At 50.9% G+C, this 22,006-nt stretch overlaps 2 protein-coding genes and 1 long non-coding RNA gene across 3 annotated transcripts in view; 1 reads left to right on the top strand and 2 right to left on the bottom strand.

Moving 5' to 3' along the window:
* Nucleotides 1–22,006, bottom strand: part of LOC116830653 (E3 ubiquitin-protein ligase TRIM11-like) — a 394,044-nt gene that overhangs the window by 350,871 nt on the left and 21,167 nt on the right. The gene's annotated exons all lie outside the window — the stretch shown is intronic.
* On the bottom strand, nucleotides 593–10,557 carry LOC116825580 (zinc finger protein RFP-like). Its single transcript, XM_075071624.1, has 7 exons — nucleotides 10,122–10,557; nucleotides 8,192–8,287; nucleotides 6,830–7,060; nucleotides 5,526–5,548; nucleotides 4,693–4,808; nucleotides 2,013–2,072; nucleotides 593–1,110 (listed from the first exon to the last, which is right to left on the bottom strand). Exons 1-7 carry the CDS (start codon nucleotides 10,536–10,538, stop codon nucleotides 593–595), a joined length of 1,461 nt encoding a protein of 486 aa, XP_074927725.1. The 5' UTR covers nucleotides 10,539–10,557.
* On the top strand, nucleotides 13,841–16,723 carry LOC142047655 (uncharacterized). Its single transcript, XR_012656913.1, has 2 exons — nucleotides 13,841–13,923; nucleotides 15,165–16,723. It is a non-coding gene; the product is annotated as an uncharacterized LOC142047655 (long non-coding RNA).

The raw sequence follows: 22,006 nt of genomic DNA on the forward strand, positions 1-22,006 counted from the left end.
AAGCTTATCCTCATATAAATGTGTTAGTCTCTACAGTGCCACAAGGACTCCTCGTTGTTTTTGCTGATACAGACTAACACAGCTACCCTTCTGAAATCTGCTCCCCCTCCAGCTCCAGGGGTTCATCAACCCCCGCCCCCCATCTCTGGGACTGCAAGAGGGGAGGGGCAGGGGCTTGCAGAGGTCATAGTGCTCAAAGGTTGGGTAGACAGGAGTCTTCCCGGGTCATAGAGATAAGCCAAAACGCTGGGTAGATGGGAGTGCTCCAGGTCATAGGGGCTAGGAGGACTGTGGCTCGACAAGCCTATTTTTCTATTGCCAGTGGGTTGTTCCCCTCATGTCTCAGTGACACTGTCTGACCCAGGATCCCCAGAGTCCTCCTGGATCATAGACAGTGGCAAACAGGCTACACAATGCCTGGGGGGGGACAATGAGATTGGCTTCTCTACCTCGCTCAATAAATGCTCTCTGTGGATTGACAGTGCAAAGGCTGAGATCCAAAGCAATCTCCAGGGTCACAGAGACTGTGCTGTCTGAGAGTAGACAGGCTGATCTCAGGGTTCACAGTAGTATCTTTCCCACCCACCCCAGCTCAGGGATACAGTCTGAGCCGGGTGTCTGGGTCCCAGACCTGTAGCCAGGGTCGGATTCTCTCCCTACTGAATGCGGCTGGTGGGAAAGTGAAGATTGGGGCCCCGTCACCAGCATCAATAAATGTCACCTGCCCCTGGTCACAGTCCAGACAAACCCGGATCCTGCTGGGGACCCAACTCAGGGGCAGGGGGGTCACAGGGGAGGTGAGAGCACGGAACTGACCCCACCACCGGCGCACAGCCCAGATCCCCCCCTTAGGGCTACAGTTCATCTCTCCCTTCCTCCTCACAGACTCTCTGGCCACCCCCACTGCCCAGAATCGCCCACCCCCCACCTCCACCTCCCAGCAATGTCTCCCTGAGGTGAATCCCTCACAGCCCAGCACACAGGGATCAGAGTCAAATCTTTCAGGGTTGTCTTGCAGTCGCTGTCGAATGTCTCCCCATCTCACACTTTTCCAATCCTCAGACAAGATGAGGATGGCATGAGCCGTGTCTGGATCCAGAGTCACATTTACTGGGGAGAGAGAATCAGAGCGTTAGGGGCAGAGCTCAGCCCTGGGGGAGGCTGGGACCATTTCTCACACTCCCCAGCAGCCCCGTTTTGGCTGGGACAGGGCTGGATCCCAGGGAGCTGCCTCTGTCCTGGGCACCTGAGTATGAGCAGAGATGTTCCTGCAGTTCTTCAGCCTGTTTAATAGGAGCCACTTTATTGGTTTCTCATTTCCTTGCAGGGGCTTCAGCTCCCACTGCTGAGGCTGCTCCATTCCCAGCATCAGAGACCCAGCCAGGAAGGTGTCAGGAAGGTTTTAGTGAGAAAGGAGCAGAGGAGGCAGGTACCAGCTATAAACCCCAAAGCAGAAGGAAACTCCCTCCACTCCCCGGCAAGAGAAGCGAGAGAAAGGTGTAGCATTGGGGAAGAGCCGCTTAACACCAGAGAGTAGGAAGTGGCATTGTGTGGGGTAGCCCCATCTCCAGCCCAAAGAGAAGGGAGGAGCTGACAGCCTCACAGGGAGGGCGTCTCCCCAATCCAGGAAGCAGTGAGCAGCTCCAATGGGAAAGCCCAGCCCTGCCCAGAGGAAAGGCAGGATGTTGGAAAAGAGCTATGGAGAGACCTCTTGCACCAGAGTAGAGCAGAAGGATGTGGCAGCCCTTAGGGCAGAGAGCTTTGTTTGGGTGATGCTCAGTGCCACAGTTTCTATTCATCTGTTTGGGCATGAACGCAGCACCAAAGCTGATGTCAGGAGTGTTTGTGTGACTTCAGCCTGGGATCTCCTCCCTGTTTAATGCGTTTATTTATGGGGCTGCGTGTGCTGTGGTCAGTGTTGGTTTGGTCGGTAACTTTAGCTACAATCTCATGAAAATGTTTTCACTGGAATTTTCTCATGATTTAAAGACAATTTCCACCTGCAACCTTACCCTGTCTGTGTGCTCCAAGGGGTTCCCCTCTTGCCGTTTCCAGTGCAGACGGCAGAGTGTCTGGCGATGGAAAGGAGAAAAGAGACGAGATTTCAGACTTTCATATTTATAACAGCGTCCCCACTCTGAACTCATAGACAGTCTTCATCATGACAGAGAAACAGACAGAATCCCAGAGACACACTCACATATTTAATATAAACTAATCTGAAACCTTCAACTGCCTCTCTCATTCAGGTATCTCTCAGCAATGGAACCAGCATCCTTGCTGCCTCACAACTATCCCGGGACACATAATCCATAAAACAGATTTACTTTCTCCTCATCAACCCCTCCCACCTTTCAGATTCCAGCTAGTTTGTCTCATTCACTCGCTGCCTTTTGTCATAACCTAGATCCAGACCATACAAAGACTTTGACATCAAAGTAACTTTACCCACTTTGGTCCCTTTGCCACTAATTGGATGTTGAGAGTTTGCAAAATCCTGGCTCTAACCGTGAGCTGTTGGGTCTGTTTACTCAGCGTCTCTACAGAGAGCAGCACGACAGGCCCTCGTCCTCCATAGGCAGAAATAGGAATAAGAATAAAATCATTTTACCCATGTGGACATTGAGGCAGGGGGAAGGTTGGCTCGATGGGCCAGATTCACCCCAGTACATTTATACAGACTCATAGACTTTAAGGTCAGAAGGGACCATTATAGTCATCTAGTCTGACCTCCTGCACAATGCAGGCCACAGAATCTCACCCTTCCACTCCTGTAACAACCCCCCAACCTATGTCTGAGCTATTGAAGTCCTCAAATCATGGTTTAAAGACCTCAAGATGCAGAGAATCCTCCAGCAAGTGACCGGTGTCCCATGCTGCAGAGGAAGGTGAAAAACCTCCAGGGCCTCTGCCAATCTGCTCTGGAGGAAAATTCCTTCCTGACCCCAAATATGGCAATCAGTTAAACCCTGAGCATGTGGGCAAGACTCACCAGCCAGCACCCAGAAAAGAATTCTCTGTAGTAACTCAGATCCCACCCCATCTAACATCCCATCACAGACCATTGGGCATATTTACCTGCTAATAATCAAAGATGAATTAATTGCCAAAATTAGGTTATCCCATCATACCATCTGACTGACTTGGCTTTGGCCTGGTGAGCAGTTTGCTTGACATAAGGGAAATGTTGTGACCTTCATATCAAGTGATATGTTCCTAAGTTGCTATGTGGGACACAAAGGTATTTTTACCACACAATATGCTTAAGGAGAACAGACACCCAAAACGTACTGCCCAGCAGTGGGAAGCAAAGTCCTAAAATCCCTGTGTGAAGGAAAGAGTCAAAGTGAGCTGCGCATAATTAGCGGTAATAAATCGATGAGAAAAGAGAATAACATGAAAATATCTTGGAGCGCAAAGTCCTGCCAATAAGAAAGTTCATGCATGTGAATTGTATGAATTATTTAAAATATGAATATTAAATAACACTCAAAGGTGATTGGAAAAGAACTGATAAATATGTAATTTGGATATGTATAATACAACAGACATTGTAAGGGACAGTCAGACCTTCATAGGAGAAATCCCCCGTGACCTGCCTATGCCCCAGGAGAAGGGAACTGGAAAACACTTCTTTCTATATGTGATGGCAAGCAGCAAATATCCCAGTGACTGGTGATGGGGCAGTAGATGAGGAGGGCTCTGAGTTATAGAGAATTCTTTGCCGGGTGTCTGGCTGTTGGGTCTTGCCAAAATGCTCAGTGTCCAACTGACCAGCATATTTGGGGTTGGGAAGGAATTTTTCCCCACGTCAGATTGGCAGAGAGCCTGTGGGTTTTTCACCTTCCTCTGCAGTATGAGGCACGGATAGTTGGCAGATATTAATCTAGAATAAATGGAGCAAAAAGAGTCCTGTGGCACCTTATAGACTAACAGACGTATTGGAGCATGAGCTTTCATGGGTGAATACCCACTTCGTCAGATTCATGCAGTGGAAATTTCCAGGGGCAGGTATATATATGCAAGCAAGAAGCAGGCTAGAGATAACGAGGTTAGTTCAATCAGGCCTCATCCTCCCTGATTGAACTAACCTCATTATCTCTAGCCTGCTTCTTGCTTGCATATATATATATACCTGCCCCTGGAAATTTCCACTACATGAATCTGACGAAGTGGATATTGACCCACAAAAGCTCATGCTCCAATACCTCTGTTAGTCTACAAGGTGCCACAGGACTCTTTGCTGCTTTTACAGACCCAGACTAACATGGCTACCCCTCTGATACTAGAATAAATGGTGCATTCTCTGTATCTTGAAGTATTTAAACCATGATCTGAGGACTTCAGTAACTCAGCCAAAGGTTAGGGGTCAATTGCAGGAGTGGGTGGGTGAAGTTCTGAGGCCTGCAACGAGCAGGAGGTCAAACTAGATGATCATGATGGTCCCCTTCTGGCCTTAAAGTCTGTGAGTAATTTCTTACTTTAACAGTAATTGTAATGCCAGGCATGCTTTTGATAGAAATAAAGGTTTGAATTAATCAGCCTGAGTGTCTTGCACCCTACCTGTGTGGCATTCTCACCCAACAATTAAATAGACCCATCATCTAATTTTGAACCAACTGGCCAGATCCATTCTCCTCCCCGAGTCTCAGAGGCTCGTCTCAATTTCTCCTCCTAGGTCCCTTCTGATACCTTTGAACTTCCTCAGAGTCTCCATTACAGCAATAGTCTTCTGGGAGAAACCACCGAGTCTCACTTCCAGTTCAGGAGAAATCTCCACTGCCTGCTGGAACTTCCCCATCCCACATCTAGACAGAAACAACATCACATGGTTTTATTTCATGTAGTGACTCATAAGTTCTGACTATTGAGTCGCTGCTCTAATGGGCCTGGAGTTACAGTGCATCTACATCTCCCAGCCTAAGAGCAGGTGCAACACAGCCCATGGCTGGGAAACATTCCCACTTAAGGTCCCATTAATATTCTTCAACTCTCACCTGGAGAGACCAGCTCTGGAGATAAGAGGGGAATTGAGTCTCCAGGGCAAATTCACTCTTTGGCCTCCATGCTCTGAGGGACATGAGGTTCCCATGCAAAGTGCTGTAGAAATCTGTCCACTAGGAACTAGAGTGAGACACCAACTCCCCTCTCCCCAGCTCATTTCACACAGATATCAGGAGGGAAAGTTTCTTGACCACTGCAGCCCTGGGCTGAATGGTGACCGGTGCCCCAGCAGTGACAGGCCCATATTCCATCCCCACAATCCTGAGGCAGCCAGTCCCCCAGGGATGTGACATGTCTAGAAAATATTTGAGGTCAGTCCTTCCCACTGAATGGAGAATTCCAGAGTCTTCTATAAAAGGGTGAGAACCTGAGGATGAAGTTGATCAGAGATATTGGTATCTAAAATATGACCTTTCCCCACACGTTTGGCTGTATAGCCCTGTGGACATGCAGCTCTAACCAGCTCCAAGCTCTTTTCCAGGCTTGTGAAGTGCGAGGGGGAGTGACAGAGAGACACATACCTGCTCAAGGTGCTTCTGACATCCTAGTGGAGAGAGAGAAAAGAATCTCAGTCCCATCTGACACACACAGACATAGGCGGCAGGTTATATGGGCTCGAGGTGCCCGAGCACCAGGAATATTCAGGGCCGGGTGCCCTGCTCCAGCAATATTTGGAGCTGGGTCTCTCCCCCGGCCCTGCCTGGATCGGATCCCAGCCCCTGCGGGTCACCCCCGCGCTGCCACGTCTCTGCCTGGAGCAGGTCTCAGCCTCCGCCTGCCACCCCTCCCCGTGTGTGCCGGCCCCGCCCCCCCCGCCGCCACATCTCTGCCTGCTCCTGCTGCCCCAGTGGAACGGCTCCTGGCAGAATTGCTATCTGCTGCCCCATGGTCCTAGTGCCTGCCATCTAGTAATGGCAGGACAGGTTGCCCTTACCCTGCCCTTTGGCCCTAGCCCTGAGCCCTTCCAACGCTCCAAACCCCTCATCCCCAGCCACAGTCCTCATCCCCCCCCCCGCACCCTAATCCTCTGCCCCAGTCCTGAGCGCTCCCGCAGCATGAACTCCTCATCCTCAGCCCCAACTCTCATCCCTCCACACCCTGATCCTCTGCCCCAGTCCTGAGCCCCCCTCTGCAGCATGAACCCTTCATCGTCAGCCCAACCCTCTTCCCTAGCCCTGAGCCCCCCCACATCATGAAACCCTCATCCTCAGCCCCACAACCTTCACCCCTGCACTCCCTCCTATCCCCAAACTCCCTCCCAGAGCGTGCACCACCTCCCCCTTCCTACACCCCCACCCCCAGCCCAGAGCCTGCACCCAAACTCCATCCCAAAGCCTACACCCCTCACCCCCTCCTGCACACCCACCCCCTGCCTCAGCCCGGAGCCTGCACCCAGCACCCAAACTCCATCCCAAAGCCTGCACCTCTCCTGCACCCTAATCCCCAGCCCAGAACCTGCACTCCAGACCTCCCCCCGAAACCCCGCCCAGAGCCTTAGGCAGGTGGGGGTGGGTTCTGGGCACCACCAAAATTTCTACAAACTTGCTACCCATGCACACAGGGGATCCTAGGGAAGAGATTTAGCAAGTACAAGGAAAAGAGCCCCTGCCCTGACCCAGAGCCATGAATACGCTGAGCTAATGGGGCTTTTCCATCTCTAATATCTCTGTGTCTGTAACTCTCTAAAGAACACTAGTCACTCACATGTCAGGAATGCACACGCTGAGTTACAGTGAGATCTCTGACTGCTGGACCCCACTGCTTATGATTCAGGAGCCCTCCCTTCCCTGTGTGGGGATCTGGGATGTTTCTCACTCAGTCTCACCTGCAGGAATTCACTTGCTGGCTTCTGACATTTCCCCTCCATGTCACTGATCCGCTCACTGAGATGGGAAATCTGCTCAGAGAGTTTACTGATATTTTCATTCTGTATCTTCACAATCTCCTCATCCAGCTTGTCCAGCTGGGCCAGCAGGACTTGCTCTTGTTCCTCCAGGAACTGCCGCAGTCGCTGAAATTCAGACACAATCTTCTGCCTCTTTGATTCTGTCTGTTTCTAGAATAAATAAGGAAAGGGCTGGTCAGGAACATGGATGAAGCCTGAAGGCCTTTCATACAGTCCTACAAGAGAGAGTTTATTTACAATCTCAAAGACATCGGTGTAGGGACCAGGACATGAGCCGTCAGGCCTAGTGCTCAGAGCTGCAGTTGGAAGCCAGGAGCTACAGCCAAAGTCAGATCTGGAGTCAAAGTCAGGATCTCACCCAGGGCTGAGGACGGAGTTGAGATCAGGAGTCATGCCAAAGGCTGAGTCAGAATCAGTGTCAGGAGTCAGTCAGCCACGTGAAGGGTCAAGCCAGAATCAGATAACAGTACTGCAGGTCAAACCTGAGCCAGGAACAAAGGCCGGGCCAAGCCAGAGTCAGGGACCAGTCCAGCAGCAGACCAGGAGTTCACTCAGTTGTTTTCACAACTTCCCATGACTCCTGCTGATGTAACTCGTGTATCGGAACGTCTGCTCCAATCAGGAGCTTCGTAGGCAGATCCTCTGGTGGGCCAGAGTTCCACTAGCCCCTCCCCTGCTGGCTCTGGAGAGCTGCTGAGTTGTGACCCTCTGGGACCCATGGACTGGGGTTCAAAATCTGTAATCTTTCACATTGTGGTACTGGACTCTACGTTCTCATCACATGGGAGAAGATTTTCTTACAACTTCCCATTTGGCCCCCAGTGTCTCTTAAAGGGATGTCTCCATGTCTGACGTGGTTCGGACACTGTGTCTGGTGGCCTCAGAAGGTACATCTACACAGCAGCGAGCCTCCAACACTCAGGCTCTTGCAGCTCATGCTACCGCACCAACAACAGCTGTTTAGACATTGGGCCTCTGACTGGAGCTACTGGGATATAATCAGTGCAGCTTGGGAGAAGTTTTGTGAACGCCACAAGGAATAGTAATTAACTCATTAATTAAAACACATCTTAGATGCTGCCGAAAGTGCTGTTGTCTTTCTCCAGGGGAGAGAACATTTGTGATACGTGCATCTGTGTACACACACACACACACTTAGAGTATCCCATGATCATGGAGAAACACACACAAGCCCACATTCACCAAGGCCACAGAGAAATCTACCAGCAAACAACCCTTCCATCTCCATGTTCTAGCAGGTAAAGAACAACAGGCACCTACCAGATGCTCCTGGCTTCTCTTCTCTACACCCTCTTTAAATCCCAGCAGCTTTTCTCTCTCTTCCCTCAGGGTCCGCAAATGGGCCTGGATTTTTTCCTGACAAACAGAAATGATTTAATGGGTTTATTTTGAGGCTGACTGTCTGTTTGTAGGGGGTGTTTTTCCACCTAAAATGCAAGATATGTCAGTCTTCCTAGATAGACTAGGTAAGGGAAGGTAACATCTTCTATTGGCCCAACTCCTGTTGGTGAGAGAGGCAAGCCTTTGAACTTACACAGAGCACAGCTCTGGGAAACATATTCTTTCCTAGACCTTAGCTCTGTGTAAGCTTGAAAGCTTGTCGTTCAACCACAGAAACTGGCCATGAGCAGATATATACAACAGTGGGTTCTTCTACATGTAGAACATCAGAGACACCAAGGAAATGAAACCTTATTTATGGAAACTGGGAGTGTTTTATATTCAGAGTTGAGTTATTATGTCCACTTTCTCCATTGATTTAAACTGGCAGGAAACTGGTGTCACATGGTGGAGAATTTATAAAGCTGGTTTTGAGCAGATTTAAGAAACAGTGATATCAATCCCAGAAGCCTCTGGGGGAGCCATATAGGCCAGGATGCTCATAGGAATCCAACTCCATTGACTTTCAGCCCTGTACCCCTGGGGATGGGACGGGTTGGACAGCACTGATCCAAGGACTAGGGCAAACCCCATTAGATGTGTTGATCTGTGTTAGGAACAGCTGGGGTTTGCCCTAGTGCTGTCCTAGCCCCTTTCCGGGGCAATGGCCTCTAGGTAGCTCTCCCACCGTCCCCAGCAAAGGTCCCGGAAACAGTGGATTCTGGGAGATTTGCATAAGATGCATTATGAGACTAAAGGAACCACTCTGGCTGGTCCTTGCCCATGTACATAACAGAACAGGTCAGACTGACACTGGTCAGCTCCTGCCTGTGGTTGGTTTTGCTACAATCCAGTGAAATCCCAGTGGTACTTGGCATGGACCTCAGCTGTCTGGAGCCCTTTTGTGTGCGGACTCAAGGTACTTGGGGTCCACACAGCGTTTAGCCCAGTGATCTCCTCCAGTGCAGGCCAGCAGCATCTGAGTTTAACCCTTCATGGAGCAACATAGGAGTTCAGAATCCACTGGGAAACCTCATCTCCCTGCTGGGCCTGGGGCTTTTATCAAGGAGTCTTTTCCTCCTACTGTCCGCACTTCATCACTGCTCAGTGCTGCTGAGGGGGGCAGCATATCCTAGTGGTTAGGACGCTGGACCAGGCCTTGGAAAAACAGGATTTATACCCAGCTCTGCAACTGACCCACTAAGTGACTTTCGACTAGTCACTTCCCCTCACTCTGCCTTGGTTTTCTCCTCCCATCCTTTGTCTCTCTTGTCCAGTTAGACTGCGAATGACTCAGGGCAGAGATTGTCCCTTACTAGGTTTTGTGCAGGGCCCCCCACAATCGAGGTCAGATCTCAGCTGGGGTCTGTAGGGGCTGCTGGGATGCAAACAACAATAATAAACACTGTGATCCAATCAGTAATAACAGACACAGCCTGTAACTCCCCCTTCTCCAGCCTGAATGCAGCGCTCCCACATAGACTGACTGGCAGCTCTTGTGAGTCAAACCTCACTGGTCATTTAACAACTTCCACTCTGCAGGAGGCTCCCAGAGTTCACTGGTGGAAGCTGGATTTGAAAAGATTCAGCTGCTCAGAGAAAACTTTCCCACATCAGACAGTTTTTAAATCGTTCTGTTGCCTTTCTTGGCAGGCTGGAGCATCATTAATTTGTACAGCCTCTTTCATGCAATGAAGGCTACACACAACTGAATGACACAGTCGCACCTGTCTCGGGCAACTTGTGATGCCAGAAACCTGTAACTAAAAGCCTAAGTTATTACTCATTAGACCTGACAGCAACTCGGTACCTTGTACTCCTGGGCAGCTTCCTCTATGGGAACCACTGTGTGAGTGCGGTGAGCCCGGGATCTGTCACACACCACACAGATTGGGGTTTGATCCTCTTTGCAGAACAGTTTCAGAGTCTCCTGGTGTCTCTCACACACCCCATCCCCTCTAGCCCCCTTTGCTGCCTGTAAACTCAGCAGTTTGGCAATTTCTACAACATTTGCCAGCTGCCTGTTGTGCCTGAGGTTTCTCTGTTGCACATTTTCTCTGCACTGAGGGCAGGAGGCGGCTGTATCGGATCCCTCCCAGCACTGGGCGATGCAGGCTCGGCAGAAATTGTGCCCACACTCCAGAGTGACAGGTTCTGTGAAATACTCCAGACAGATGGGACATGTCGCTTCCTGCTGGAGACTTTCCACCGGGTTCCCTGCAGCCATGGCTCCCTCTGGGCAGTGGAACAGGGTAACAATGTATGTTTCAAGTTTCTGAGTTCACACTATGCCCCACCTGCAGCAACACCTGGGTGTTTCCCTTCCTGGAACTGACTCATGCTGTTGGTTAAGCAGGAATAAGCCCATTGTGAATTTCAGCCCTGGAGGCTTTAGTGAAAAAAGTACCACTAGGGCTCTGGTCCTGCAATCAGCTCTTTAGCTTGTGTGGCGGGTCAGTGGGATTTGACTGGGGCATCCCTGTCCCCCTGTGATGCTGAGCCTGCAGAAGCAGGGAAAAGAGCTTTATCTTTATCTAAAAAGATAAAGGAGAATGTTTGGTTTTATATTTAGGTTCTTAGACCTTAGCTGGAGAACTCAGGCCAGAAAACAAACTGTTTCTTTTGTTTCTGAGTGATGAAGTTTCACTCTGGTCATGTTCTGAACCTTTTCTACTATGCCATGAGCCCAAGAAGCTTCCCATTTTATTCAAATGAGAGCTGAGATTCTTATGGCATCACAGGATTCTAGGATCTGGGGATTTAGGAAACTTACTGGGTACTGAAAGACTCGAGTTGAAATCATGAGAGTTTGTGGCAGCCCCAGCATGATTTGATGTGGAAAAGAAACAGTTGCACTTCTGACTATTGAAGGTCCTTATCTACCTCCCATCCCTGTACCACGTGTTTAGCCTCACAACGCTGCTATGAGGTGGTGAAGTGCTGTGACCCCATTTCAAAGAGGAGAACACCCAGCATAGAGCAGAGAAGTGGCTGCCCGAAGCCACACAGGAAGACTGTTACAGAGCAGGAAATTGAATCTGGGTCTTCCAAGTGAAGAGTTAAACCACCAGACCAGACTTTTTGTCTGCATTAGAAGCCTGGGAAAGGAGGTGTCACTGTGTATGCAGACCCCATCCCCTTTTGGGGCAGGGCAGGGTTGTGATGCTACCCCTGTTACAATCTACCCAACTATCCCTAGGCTGAGAGCTGCATGACCCAGTGGCCGGGGGGTGACTGCCGGCCGGGATAGGGGGCCCTGAGCCCGCCCTGCTCCCCTGGGTCCTGGCCCAAGGCCCAGTCAGCAGTGAGTGCGGTCACCCCCCAGTCAGCTGAGGTCCTACCACAACATGCTGACCTTCCTCGGGTGGGAGATACCACTCACACCACCTCCCTGGGCCACTTCCTACCGTGTCCCCTGAAGCCGGGGTCTGTACGTCATTGGGGTCTCCAAGATCTTCAGTGAGGGTCGCTCCCTAGGCTTCCAAGTCCACTTCTGTGCAGGATCCTCCGCCACATGTCCTCCCTCCTTGGTGGTCAGCCTCGAATGAGTTGGGCTGCTCCCTTTTATACTGAGGCTCCACTTGGCACATACGCAGCATGGTCTGAGGGGTGCAACTTCCACCATCCATAGTGTTGGGCTAACTCTTTCTTGCCTAGCATGGGCTATGCACACCCCATCACAGGAGGATAAAGACAATGATACATGCAGGGAAAATACATCAGTAAAGTTTGTCTAATAAACCTCTGACTGACCCTCCCACAATCACTGGGCCAGCCCTGTGCAGAGTCGGGTGATCACAGTGGACAGAAATCGAGTACATGGTGAGATTGAAAACAGATTATTTTCTCAGGCCTGATCTACAATGCTCAGCCTGCCTTTGAATGCAGTCAGTTCTTTGTTCAGGGCCCAGCTGACCACAGCCCTTCCCCTCTCCTGGTCTGTTTGTGTTCCCTAGAGAAACTTCTCCACCTGTGACCGCTGCTCCTAATCAGACCCTTTGGGAGCAAGAGATGAGAAACAGAGAAACAAACATCTCTCCCTCACCCACAATCTCTGCCAGTCCCTGCTCCTGATCTGGTGGGGAAATACACTAAAAAAGAGTCTGTTTGGATTCTGAGCTGGTGAAGGTGCTTCCTCCCTAGCAGCTCCCACAGCTGGTTGGCTCCGATTCAATAAGTCAAATCGCACCTATGTGGGAAGTGCCTGAAAGTCCATATGTGGTTGCTCAGAGGCCGGGTTGGAATGTGCCGGGATCTCAGCCTGGTCCATAGTGGGGCAGGTCTCCTTGTCACACACAAACATAACCAGCAACTTCTGTGCTGATTGACCCCTTTCTCATCAGTCTCAGGGGAGAAACTAAGGGCTCAGTGGAGTGGGGAGCTCCTCTCTCCCCCAGGCAGGGTTGTATAATTTTTGGTGATGGCCTGAACAGGTCCAGTTCCCCCTCACCCCACCTGCCTAAGGCTCTGGGAGGGAGTTTGGGTGTGGGAGGGGTGGAGGCTCTGGGAGGGAGTTTGGGTACTAGGTGCGGGCCCTGGGCTGGGGATTGGGGTGCAGACAGGGGTACACGAGGGGGATTGGGGTGCTGGGTGTGGGAGGGAGATTGGGGTCCTGGGTGCAGGCTCTGGGAGGGGGTTTGGGGTGCAGGCTCTGGACTGGGGAAGGTGATTAGGGTGCGGGAGGGGGTTTGGGGTGCCGGCTTCTGGATGTGGGCTCTGGGAGGGAGTTTGGGTGCTGGGTTTGGGCTCTGGGCCGGGACAGAGAGATGGGCTGTGGGAGGGGTGTGGGGCTGGGCCATGGATGAGGAGTTTGGGGTGCAGCAGGCAGGCTGCCCCAGGGCTGAGGGCCAGAGAGGACTCCTTGCAGCCCTCTCCCCGCCAGCAGCAGCGAGCTCTAGGGGAGCAGTCCCCCTCCTCTTGCCTCCTGGCACTACACTCACCCAAGACCCTCCTGCCCCAGACCGCTGCTCAGGAGGTCCAGCCAGGATAAGCCCCCTACCTGGAGTTGACTTGAAGTTACCTGCCAAGGAGGTGGGGCTGACATGCACCTCCTCCTTCCACAGGTGTAGCAGCCACCTCAGCCTGGCTCTGGTGCTGCTCCTTTGCAGCCAGCAGCAGAGGTGGCCGGCCAGGGAGCGCAGCATGGAGCTGCAGGGGCAACTGCCCACTGCCCGGGGCAGGCAATGAAGCTCAGGGGAGGTGCGCAGGGATGGCAGGCAGGGCCAGGGGAAGAGACCTAGCCCCGAACGATGGTGAAGCCACCCTGTCCCCAGCCCTGAATTTGCTGGAGCCCAGGCACCACAGGCCCATATACACCTCTACCCTGATATAACACAACCCGATATAACACGAATTCGGATATAACACAGTAAAGCAGCGCTATGGGTGGGGGGAGCAGGGCTGCACACTCCGGCGGATCAAAGCAAGTTCGATATAACGCAGTTTCACCTATAACACGGTAAGATATTTTGGCTCCTGAGGACACCGTTATATCGGGGTAGAGGCTATTTTCCTACCAGAAAGGGAGAAATCACGTCTTTTCTGTTCTTTTCTTTCTCCAGAGACCCTGCCCTATCAACTGAGCTTTCTGATCTCTAAGGCAGAGAAAGAGGGTAAGTTTCCATGAGGATATTTTCCTACGACAATTATCAATTAAAATCTCAGGATTAATTTTTTAGAAGAAGCTTCTGAATTGAAACAAGAGAGATGTTTATCAATACAGAGTCATGGGCTCCAGGGCTAGAAGGGATCATATATCTTAACATTAGAACGGCCATACTGGGTCAGAACAAAGGTTCATCTAGCCCAGTGTCCTGCCTTCCAACAGTGGTCATTGCCAGATGCCCCAGAGGGAATGAACAGACCAGGTAATCAAGTGATCCATTCCTATTAGCCAGGATGGGCAGAGATGGTGTCCCTTGCCTCTGTTTGCCAGAAGCTGGGAATGGGTGACAGGGTATGGATCATTTGATCATTACCTGTTAGGTTTAATCCCTCTGGGGCACTTGGCATTGGCCATTGTCGGAAGACAGAATACTGGGCTGGATGGACCTTTGTTCTGACCCACTCTGGCTGTTCTTATATTTTTATTCCCTGTCGCCCATTCCCAGCTTCTGACACCATCCCTGTCCATCCTGGCTAATAGCCATTGCTAGATAAATTCATGGAGGATAGGTCCATCTGTTAAAGAAGCGTGGTCTCTCCCTGAGGGTCAGACATGCTCCCTGTGGTACAAGAGGGTTTCATTCAAACACCGTGCTCACAACTGTGTCATGTTTTCCCCCTCTTTTTCCCATGAGCACTGCTGGAGGCTGAGGAAGGGATTCTCGTCTGCACCCATAGCTACCTACCTACCTATGTCCTTGTACGGTCGCCCAGCACCAGCATCTGAATGCCCGGCATCTTTTATGCTCATTGGATAAAAAGGGAAGCTAAAGCGCGGAAATAGTCAGAGACATGCCTGAGGTGACACAGCAAGTCAGTAGCAGAGCGAGGAATAGGGTCCTGACTTCTAACCTCTACCATGTTCCCTCCCATAAATCACTGTCATGTGTTGGATGGACTTTACGCATCCAACTTGTCCAGACATTTAGTGCCACCGAAAAGTCTAATTCCCATTGTGCCAGAGAGCCTGGTGTCTCTCCAGCAGTGCAGCCCACTCCATTCTCCAGCACCGGAGCACCCACGGAGTCGATGCCTATGCTGGCTGGAAAGCACCACTGAACTCAGGCCAGGTGTTTTTGTATCTGGACAGAAAGGGCATCAGGGTTAGCACTGTGTAAGAGCCTGGCTTAGCTCTGCAGTGTGGACAGACCTTAACACTCTCCTCCTGTCTCTCTTTCTCCTCTTGCAGTGCAGGCCACTCCGGATCCAGACCTGGCAAATCCTTGTTCCCTCCTGTCCAGAGAAGAGAGTGTGATCTACAAATACAAACATACGGAATTTTTGGAGCACAGGTTTCACTCTGCTGCCTGTGTGATGGGCTCTAAGGGCTTCACCTCAGGGAAATGTTACTGGGAAGTGGAGGTGGGGAACAAATGTCTTTGGGTTTTGGGCATTGCCAAAGAGTCTGTGATACGTGAGGGAGCGATAAGCTGTACACCAGAGGAGGGGATCTGGGCTTTGCAAAGTACAGAGAATGAGTACTGGGCCCTCATCTCCCCTAAGACAGTTCTGGGCCTACCTCTTCGCCTCAGTAACATTGGGATTTATCTGGATTATGAAGGGGAGAAAGTTACATTTTATGACATTACATCTTCTGGCAGAGAGCCAATCTTTACTTTCACATCCTCTTTCACTGGGAAGATCATCCCCTTCTTTGGGAGCCGGCGTGTTGAATATCTGAATCTATGCAGAAGTGATCCCTGGAATGCATACCATTAAGACCTGCAGCAGAGAAATCACTAAATATGAGATATCTAAGGTAGAGCAAAGAGATGGGAAATGTATAAATTACAGCTATCACACCTTGCCATTCTAATCACAGACTTGCCAGCCCCAAGCATTCAAAAACTGTGTGTCAGGCCCCCAAAATCAGGAGAGTGACTTAAAAAATCTTCTTTAATATTGAGCTATTTTTCTCTGCCTTCTGGTTTCCGGATGTACTTTGCTTCCTGTTTTCATGCTTTTCTGTGCAAATGTGAAGGCTAGAAACTATCTGTAATATAACCTCAGCTTCCTTTGCAATCTATCCCCTCCAACAACTGGGACTTAAAGAAAAACACCAAGTGCTGCGAGACTCGCAATAAAATGGGGAGGGGAACAAGACTGACTTGCTCAGCATTATGCTGGTGAATGGAGTTTCTCAACCCTCTTACATGCCTGTCTCTGTAACTCTGGGACCCTCCAGACACACACGAACTGGCCAACCAGCAGACACCCAGGAGCCACTCCCAGGGTCACAGCAGAGCCTGCCTGTCTTAGGGCAGGTCTACACTTAAAATGCTGCAGTGGCACAGATGCAGCAGGGCAGCTGCACAGCTGTACCACTTAAGTGAAGACGCTGCTACGCCGATGGGAGAGCTTCTCCCATCAATGTAGTTAATCCACCTCCATAAGAGGTGGTAGCTATGGCAAGGGGAGAAGGTGTCCCGTCAACGTACCGCTGTCTACACCAAGAGTTCAGTCGGTGCGACTGCATCACTAAGGGGTGTGGATTTTTCACACCCCTGAGCGACATAGTTATACCAAAGTAAGTTTACATTGTAGATCTGGCCTAAGTTCTGACTCAATCAGGGTCATCCATCAAAGTCCTCTGCTCTTTACTTACGAATGTAACAAACATGGTGATATTCCACACACCCACTCCCCAGTTCCCGAGCTCAATGCTCCTCTTTTGCTCTGTTTGGTTATTTGGATGCTGTAGATTCAGCTGAGTAAATTCACAGAATAAAGTTTATTTCTATCTTCTGGTCTTGGACTTTGTCCCAGGGGTATTAGATCTGTATGGCTCTGCTCTGCCAGGCTAGACAGACCCACAAGCAAATGCCTGAGGGGGCTTGAGGAAAAGCAGCTGGGTAACCTCTAAGCAAAACCTCTAAAGGCAAAGCTTGAGGACTGAGTAAATAAAATAAAATCATCAAGTGATGCTTTCCCGGGCACCACTATACTCCTCCTTAAAGAAATCTTAGCAACCTCTAGCTGCCAGGGAAGACAGAGAAATTTGCAATAAAGTAGCCAGCTCATATCATCAACTGCAGTATTATGAGCTGGCACCTTGCTGCACCACTGTGTTGCAGCAGCATTTCTTTCCTAAACCAAGTTATCCCTTTTTCTTTAAATTCACATTCACAGTCTGAGTGGCTAGAAACCTGATACACCACCTGAAGGCACAGGGTAGGGTCAGGGGTACAAAGCTGGAGTCATTTGGTCAAGGGGGAGCCCCTCCCAACACAAGCTGTTTTTAAAACACAGTGAGCTAGGCATGGAATACCAGCAGAACCCTGTCCATGGTTGTTAGAGGGGGACTCGCCCAATGCACCCTGGAAACTGTCCTGGGCTGGGAGGTAGAAAAACACAAATTAACCTGTTTTGCTGCGGCTGACCCCTGTAAATATGTTTGTGTATTTCTCAATCACAGAACCCCTCGGCCTTTTGAAAGGAACCTACCCAGTCAATTAGCCAGACCTGCTGGAATGTTAGGCTTGGTGCATGGCCGAGTCGCACAACACTGATGTAAGGGTGAGTTGATTCAAGCTTAGAGCATGGCACAGACACCCAGTGCTGAGACTGGCTTGACAGCTGAGACCAGGTAGGTTCAGTGCATGGACCAACCCCCCTGAGACTGGGTGCAGGGGAGGTAGCTGAGAAGAGGTCGGCTCTGTGCATGTCACAGGCACACAGCCCTGTGAGCGGGCTGGGAGAGCTGACAGCCGGCCAGCTGAGTGTGCACACAGCTGGGGCATGACACAGAGGTAGCACTGACCGGGGCAGGGAAGATGCAAACATGTCTAGTACACAGCAGTGTGGGGGCGGGGGTGAGAGCTGGCACGCTCCATGCATGGTGCACACACAGAGCTGACAAAAGGAGAATCAGGTGAGATTGGGGCATCTGATGAGAATGGGTAGGCTCCGTGCATGACACGGACGGTGCCTTGGTTTCCCCATCTAAACTAGCTGGGCTCTTCTAGGGTAGACCCAACTTACCTTTGGCCTGCTTAGAGTTCAGTAAATAGGTTTGTCTTGTACGGGGCTCTGGCAGGGGTTCCACAATCGTCCCCCATGAGGAGCAGATGCTGTGAGGTGTGTCAGAAAGGAGGACACTGCAGGGTTGTGCTTGGTGAGATGAATTTTGGCTGATCTTCGTGTGGCCTTGATTCACAGTGGCCAGGAAGGTAAATGACATCGTGTTGGAACATTGTATCCTGCTGCAGAGCCGGCCTTGTAACCAGCCACATCCCCAGCAGAGCTCCAGTCTCTGTGCTTTTCCCACCACAGTTACATTCCCTGTTCTGGTCCCAGGCAGCTGCCTCTCCCTCAGTCTATGCCCAGATCACCCTCCTGCAGCCAGGATAGACAAGGGGCCTTGGAGACTCTATATAACCCTTTACCCTGAACAGGGCAGGGGACCCCACTGCCAGCTCCCCTCACACGCTGTCCTGGGCCGCTGGTCCTCTGCCCTGACCTGGGATGAATCTCTCTAAAGGGCAGAGAGAAGCTCCCTCTGCACTGTCCATTGAACTCTTGGCCTCTCTGCTCAGCCTCACATGGAGGGGGATGACCAGTGCAGACTTTGCTGGTTACCTCGGTGTGTGATGGGGACGCCTACACCCCGGGAACCCAGCTGAGATCCCAGTGCATTTCACACAGCTTCCTGAGCAGCTTCCCAATGGACTTTCAGCCACTGCCCCCCTGGACAGGATGTGGGTTATTAATCTAAAACAGACCAGCCAGAGAGAAGCATCGTTACTTGACCCCAACCCCAAGGCTTTGATGCTCACATTGTTCGTGAAAGCCAAGGAGTTGCGACAGGTGTATCAGAAGGTGAGAGAGGCAAGCAGTCACTGTGACGCGGCACCGCAGACATGCTGCTTTTATGAGGAGCTGCATGCTATCCTCTGCAGCGAACACCCCCATCCAAGGGCTCCCAATGGAGACATCAGAGAAGTTGGAGTCATGGGCTGAGGAGGATGAGAATGGGAGACAGGCGAGCAGGGATCCATTGTTGGATTCAGGGCTTAAATTCAGCTGGAGCTGTCAGGAGTGGAGTTCTAGTCAATATTTTCAGTCCTCCTAGAGTTTTTATAGCATGTTGGAGGGGGGCACGGGAGGTTCCAGGAAATAATCTATAGGAATTTGAGACCTGATCAGATTAAACTCTGCGGCCTAATCTAGAATGGAACGAGACTAAGAAAGAAATACCACCATCTTCATTCTGGGGTTTACATACATTAGCCCTGAGATTTAATGCTGTAGAACACTTTCCCCAATCACAAAGGTACTTTATTTGTGTCCAAATTTAAAATAGAAATGTCACATTCATAGAAAATGGCGACAGGAATGCCCCCTATCTGTCATAATGTGCTGCCCCTAGACCAGAGCATGAGGAAAGGTAGAGAAGTCGGGCAACAACTGAGCTAGGTGAACCCCTATCATCACAACTTGCTACACCTGGTCCAGGAGATGGGAAAAGGTGGAGGATGGGGAAAAGGGGACAGGTAGCAAATTGTGCAAACAGCAGTTTGTAATGTTACACTGGCCAGGAGTGGGGCGGCAGGTAGCCCTCATGACAAGGGTGATGGTGGTTTTGAGGGGGGGTTGCCTAGGATTCACTGGTGAGTTAATTCAGCCCTACAAATAACCAGAGGAACCTAGGATTACTCGGAAAGTGTGTGGCAGATCCAGGTCTCCCAGGCTAGCACCCTACCCACCGGACCCGCCTTTTCACTGTACAGGGATACTTGGAACAAGTAGCTGTATACGGGGATTCAAAGATAGAGCAGATTTAAATCCTCTAGTGATAGGGCATGAGCCAGTGACTAACTGAGAGGGTGGAGGTGTGAGGAGTACAGATTTATTAAAGGGGGATTGGTCGGCTTTGGCTTGGCCGGTTGGTATCCACCACCCCAGGTCCCCCAGTGCTGATGGAAATAAATGATCGATGCATAGATCATCTTTCCCTCGAAAGCCAGCAGGTTCCAGGTCTGGTGCCTGTCCCTGGAGGACTCTAGGACAGTTCTAGAGACCAACCTTCGGTGGGGCTTGGATTCTCCTCCAGCCCCTTGACGTCTGGGGAACAAATAGCCAAGCTGCCCACTTTCCATGGTACATATTCAACCAGCTCAAAAACCGAAATGTTAATCACCTGGCTGAGTACAGTAACTAGTGATTTAAACCACCCCAAATAAATTAAAAGTGCCTTCTATGTGCTACATAACACTCCAGGAAGGCGGCGGATCTGCGTAGCCAGCAGTACCACTGTAATAGGGCATCCTTAACCTTAAATACTAAGTGATATATTTTGGTTCCAGCCAAAGACCTGATAGAGGTCGGGTCTGATCGCATCCTGATTGAAGTGAATATTGCCATTAGAGCCATCCGCTCCATGAAGGCCTCCTGCCCAAATGATGGCTGATTAGGTAATCTCCCACGTCACACCATAAGTTCCAATAAGGCTGGTTGCCATATGAGTGCTCAGTGCAAATGTAGGTGAAAACAACAGGATTTATCAAGGTTCAATGTACAGATCCTAACCGCTGAAATCCCTGCACAAGTGATAGCAAGGTGGTTTGACATAGGGACCTGAGCAACTACTTGATAGGCACTATGCTCGTGAGCTCACATGCACAGGCACCAACTTTGTCATTTCCAGCGAGATGCTCACCCCTTCCCACCTCCGCCACACCCTTGCCCCATTCCGCCTCCTCCCCTGAGCACACGCCACCCTCGCTCTGCCCTCTCCCTCCTGCGCACTGTGGAACCACTGATTGTGGCAGGCACTGGGAAGGAGGTGGAGGAGCTGATCCAGCCCCAGAGGGAGTACCCACAGAGTCAGCATCTAGCTCACGTGTATTAAGGTCAATGGACTTGCAGGCTACCTAGCGGTGATTCACTTGTAGGTGTCAGATCTTGGACGCCCCATGTTGCTCACCCCTACCTCTCAGTGGCCAGCTGGGGGGTGTGAATGAAGCACAGGGCACTTTATGTGGCACGGCCACAGGTCAGCAGCCAGTGCATACCAGCCTAACAAGTGAAGGCCAAAAAGCTAGAACAAAGGTTTCTTCCTTTCCTTTGTTTTTTGTAGATGATGACCCAGCTGGCCCCCCCACTTGGAACCTCAGAGCTCCTGTGGCCAATCAGAACAGGGCACTCTCCTTCTAAGGCAGGGGTCCCCATGGCACCCACGGGGCCATCTAAATGCACCCTCATCCTGGGTGGCAGTGGAGCATCTGCCGAAATGCTGCCGAATTTCTACAGCGTTTTGGCGGCGACACCTCTTGATGACGTCACTTGTCAGCGGCAAGTGACATCATCGAGAGGCGGTGCTGCCGAAACGCTGCAGAAATTCAGCAGCTATGCCTCTCAATGACGTCACTTGCCGCCGACAAGCGACGTCATCGAGAGGCAGCGCAGCCAAAATGAAAATGCCGCAGAAATTTGGTGGCATTTCGGCAGGTGCTCCACTGCCACCACGGTCCTTCGTCTGGTGCCCACCAGACGAAAAGGTTGGGGACCACTGTTCTAAGGTCACTGGCATCACCCAATGGGGTCTGATTAGAACATATTTATACAAATGAAGGAGCTTCTCATTCCTGTAATTTCAGGTTGCAATACCCTTGCATCGAAAAATACATGCAGTCCGCAGGTCTGTAGGTATCTGAGGCATTACAGGTCATGGGTCAGCCCCTAGACAATATTGGACCCAGCCTGCAAAAGCCAATCGCCAATTCTGAAACCATTTCTTAAAAATGCAAAGCCAGCAAAAAGTTGGAGGAGTAATACCAAGTTTTCCATGCATCTAGGTCACTTTCCCCCAGGCCTGTGCTGTGAGACATCAGCTGATGGTTTCCCTTCACCTAGAGTGGTGGTTTTCAAACCGTGGGTTGTGACCCAGAACTGAGTCACGGAATGGAAAGGACTGGGTCACAGCCGCTCTGGTTGGCACCGCTAAGGGGACCATTAAAAGTCCCGTCGGCAGTGCTGCCCGGCTAAGGCAGGCTAGTCCCTACCTGTTCCGACACCGCGCTGCACCCCAGA

Source organism: Chelonoidis abingdonii, chromosome 12 (assembly GCF_003597395.2).
Source record: "Chelonoidis abingdonii isolate Lonesome George chromosome 12, CheloAbing_2.0, whole genome shotgun sequence".
Lineage (NCBI taxonomy): Eukaryota > Metazoa > Chordata > Testudines > Testudinidae > Chelonoidis > Chelonoidis abingdonii.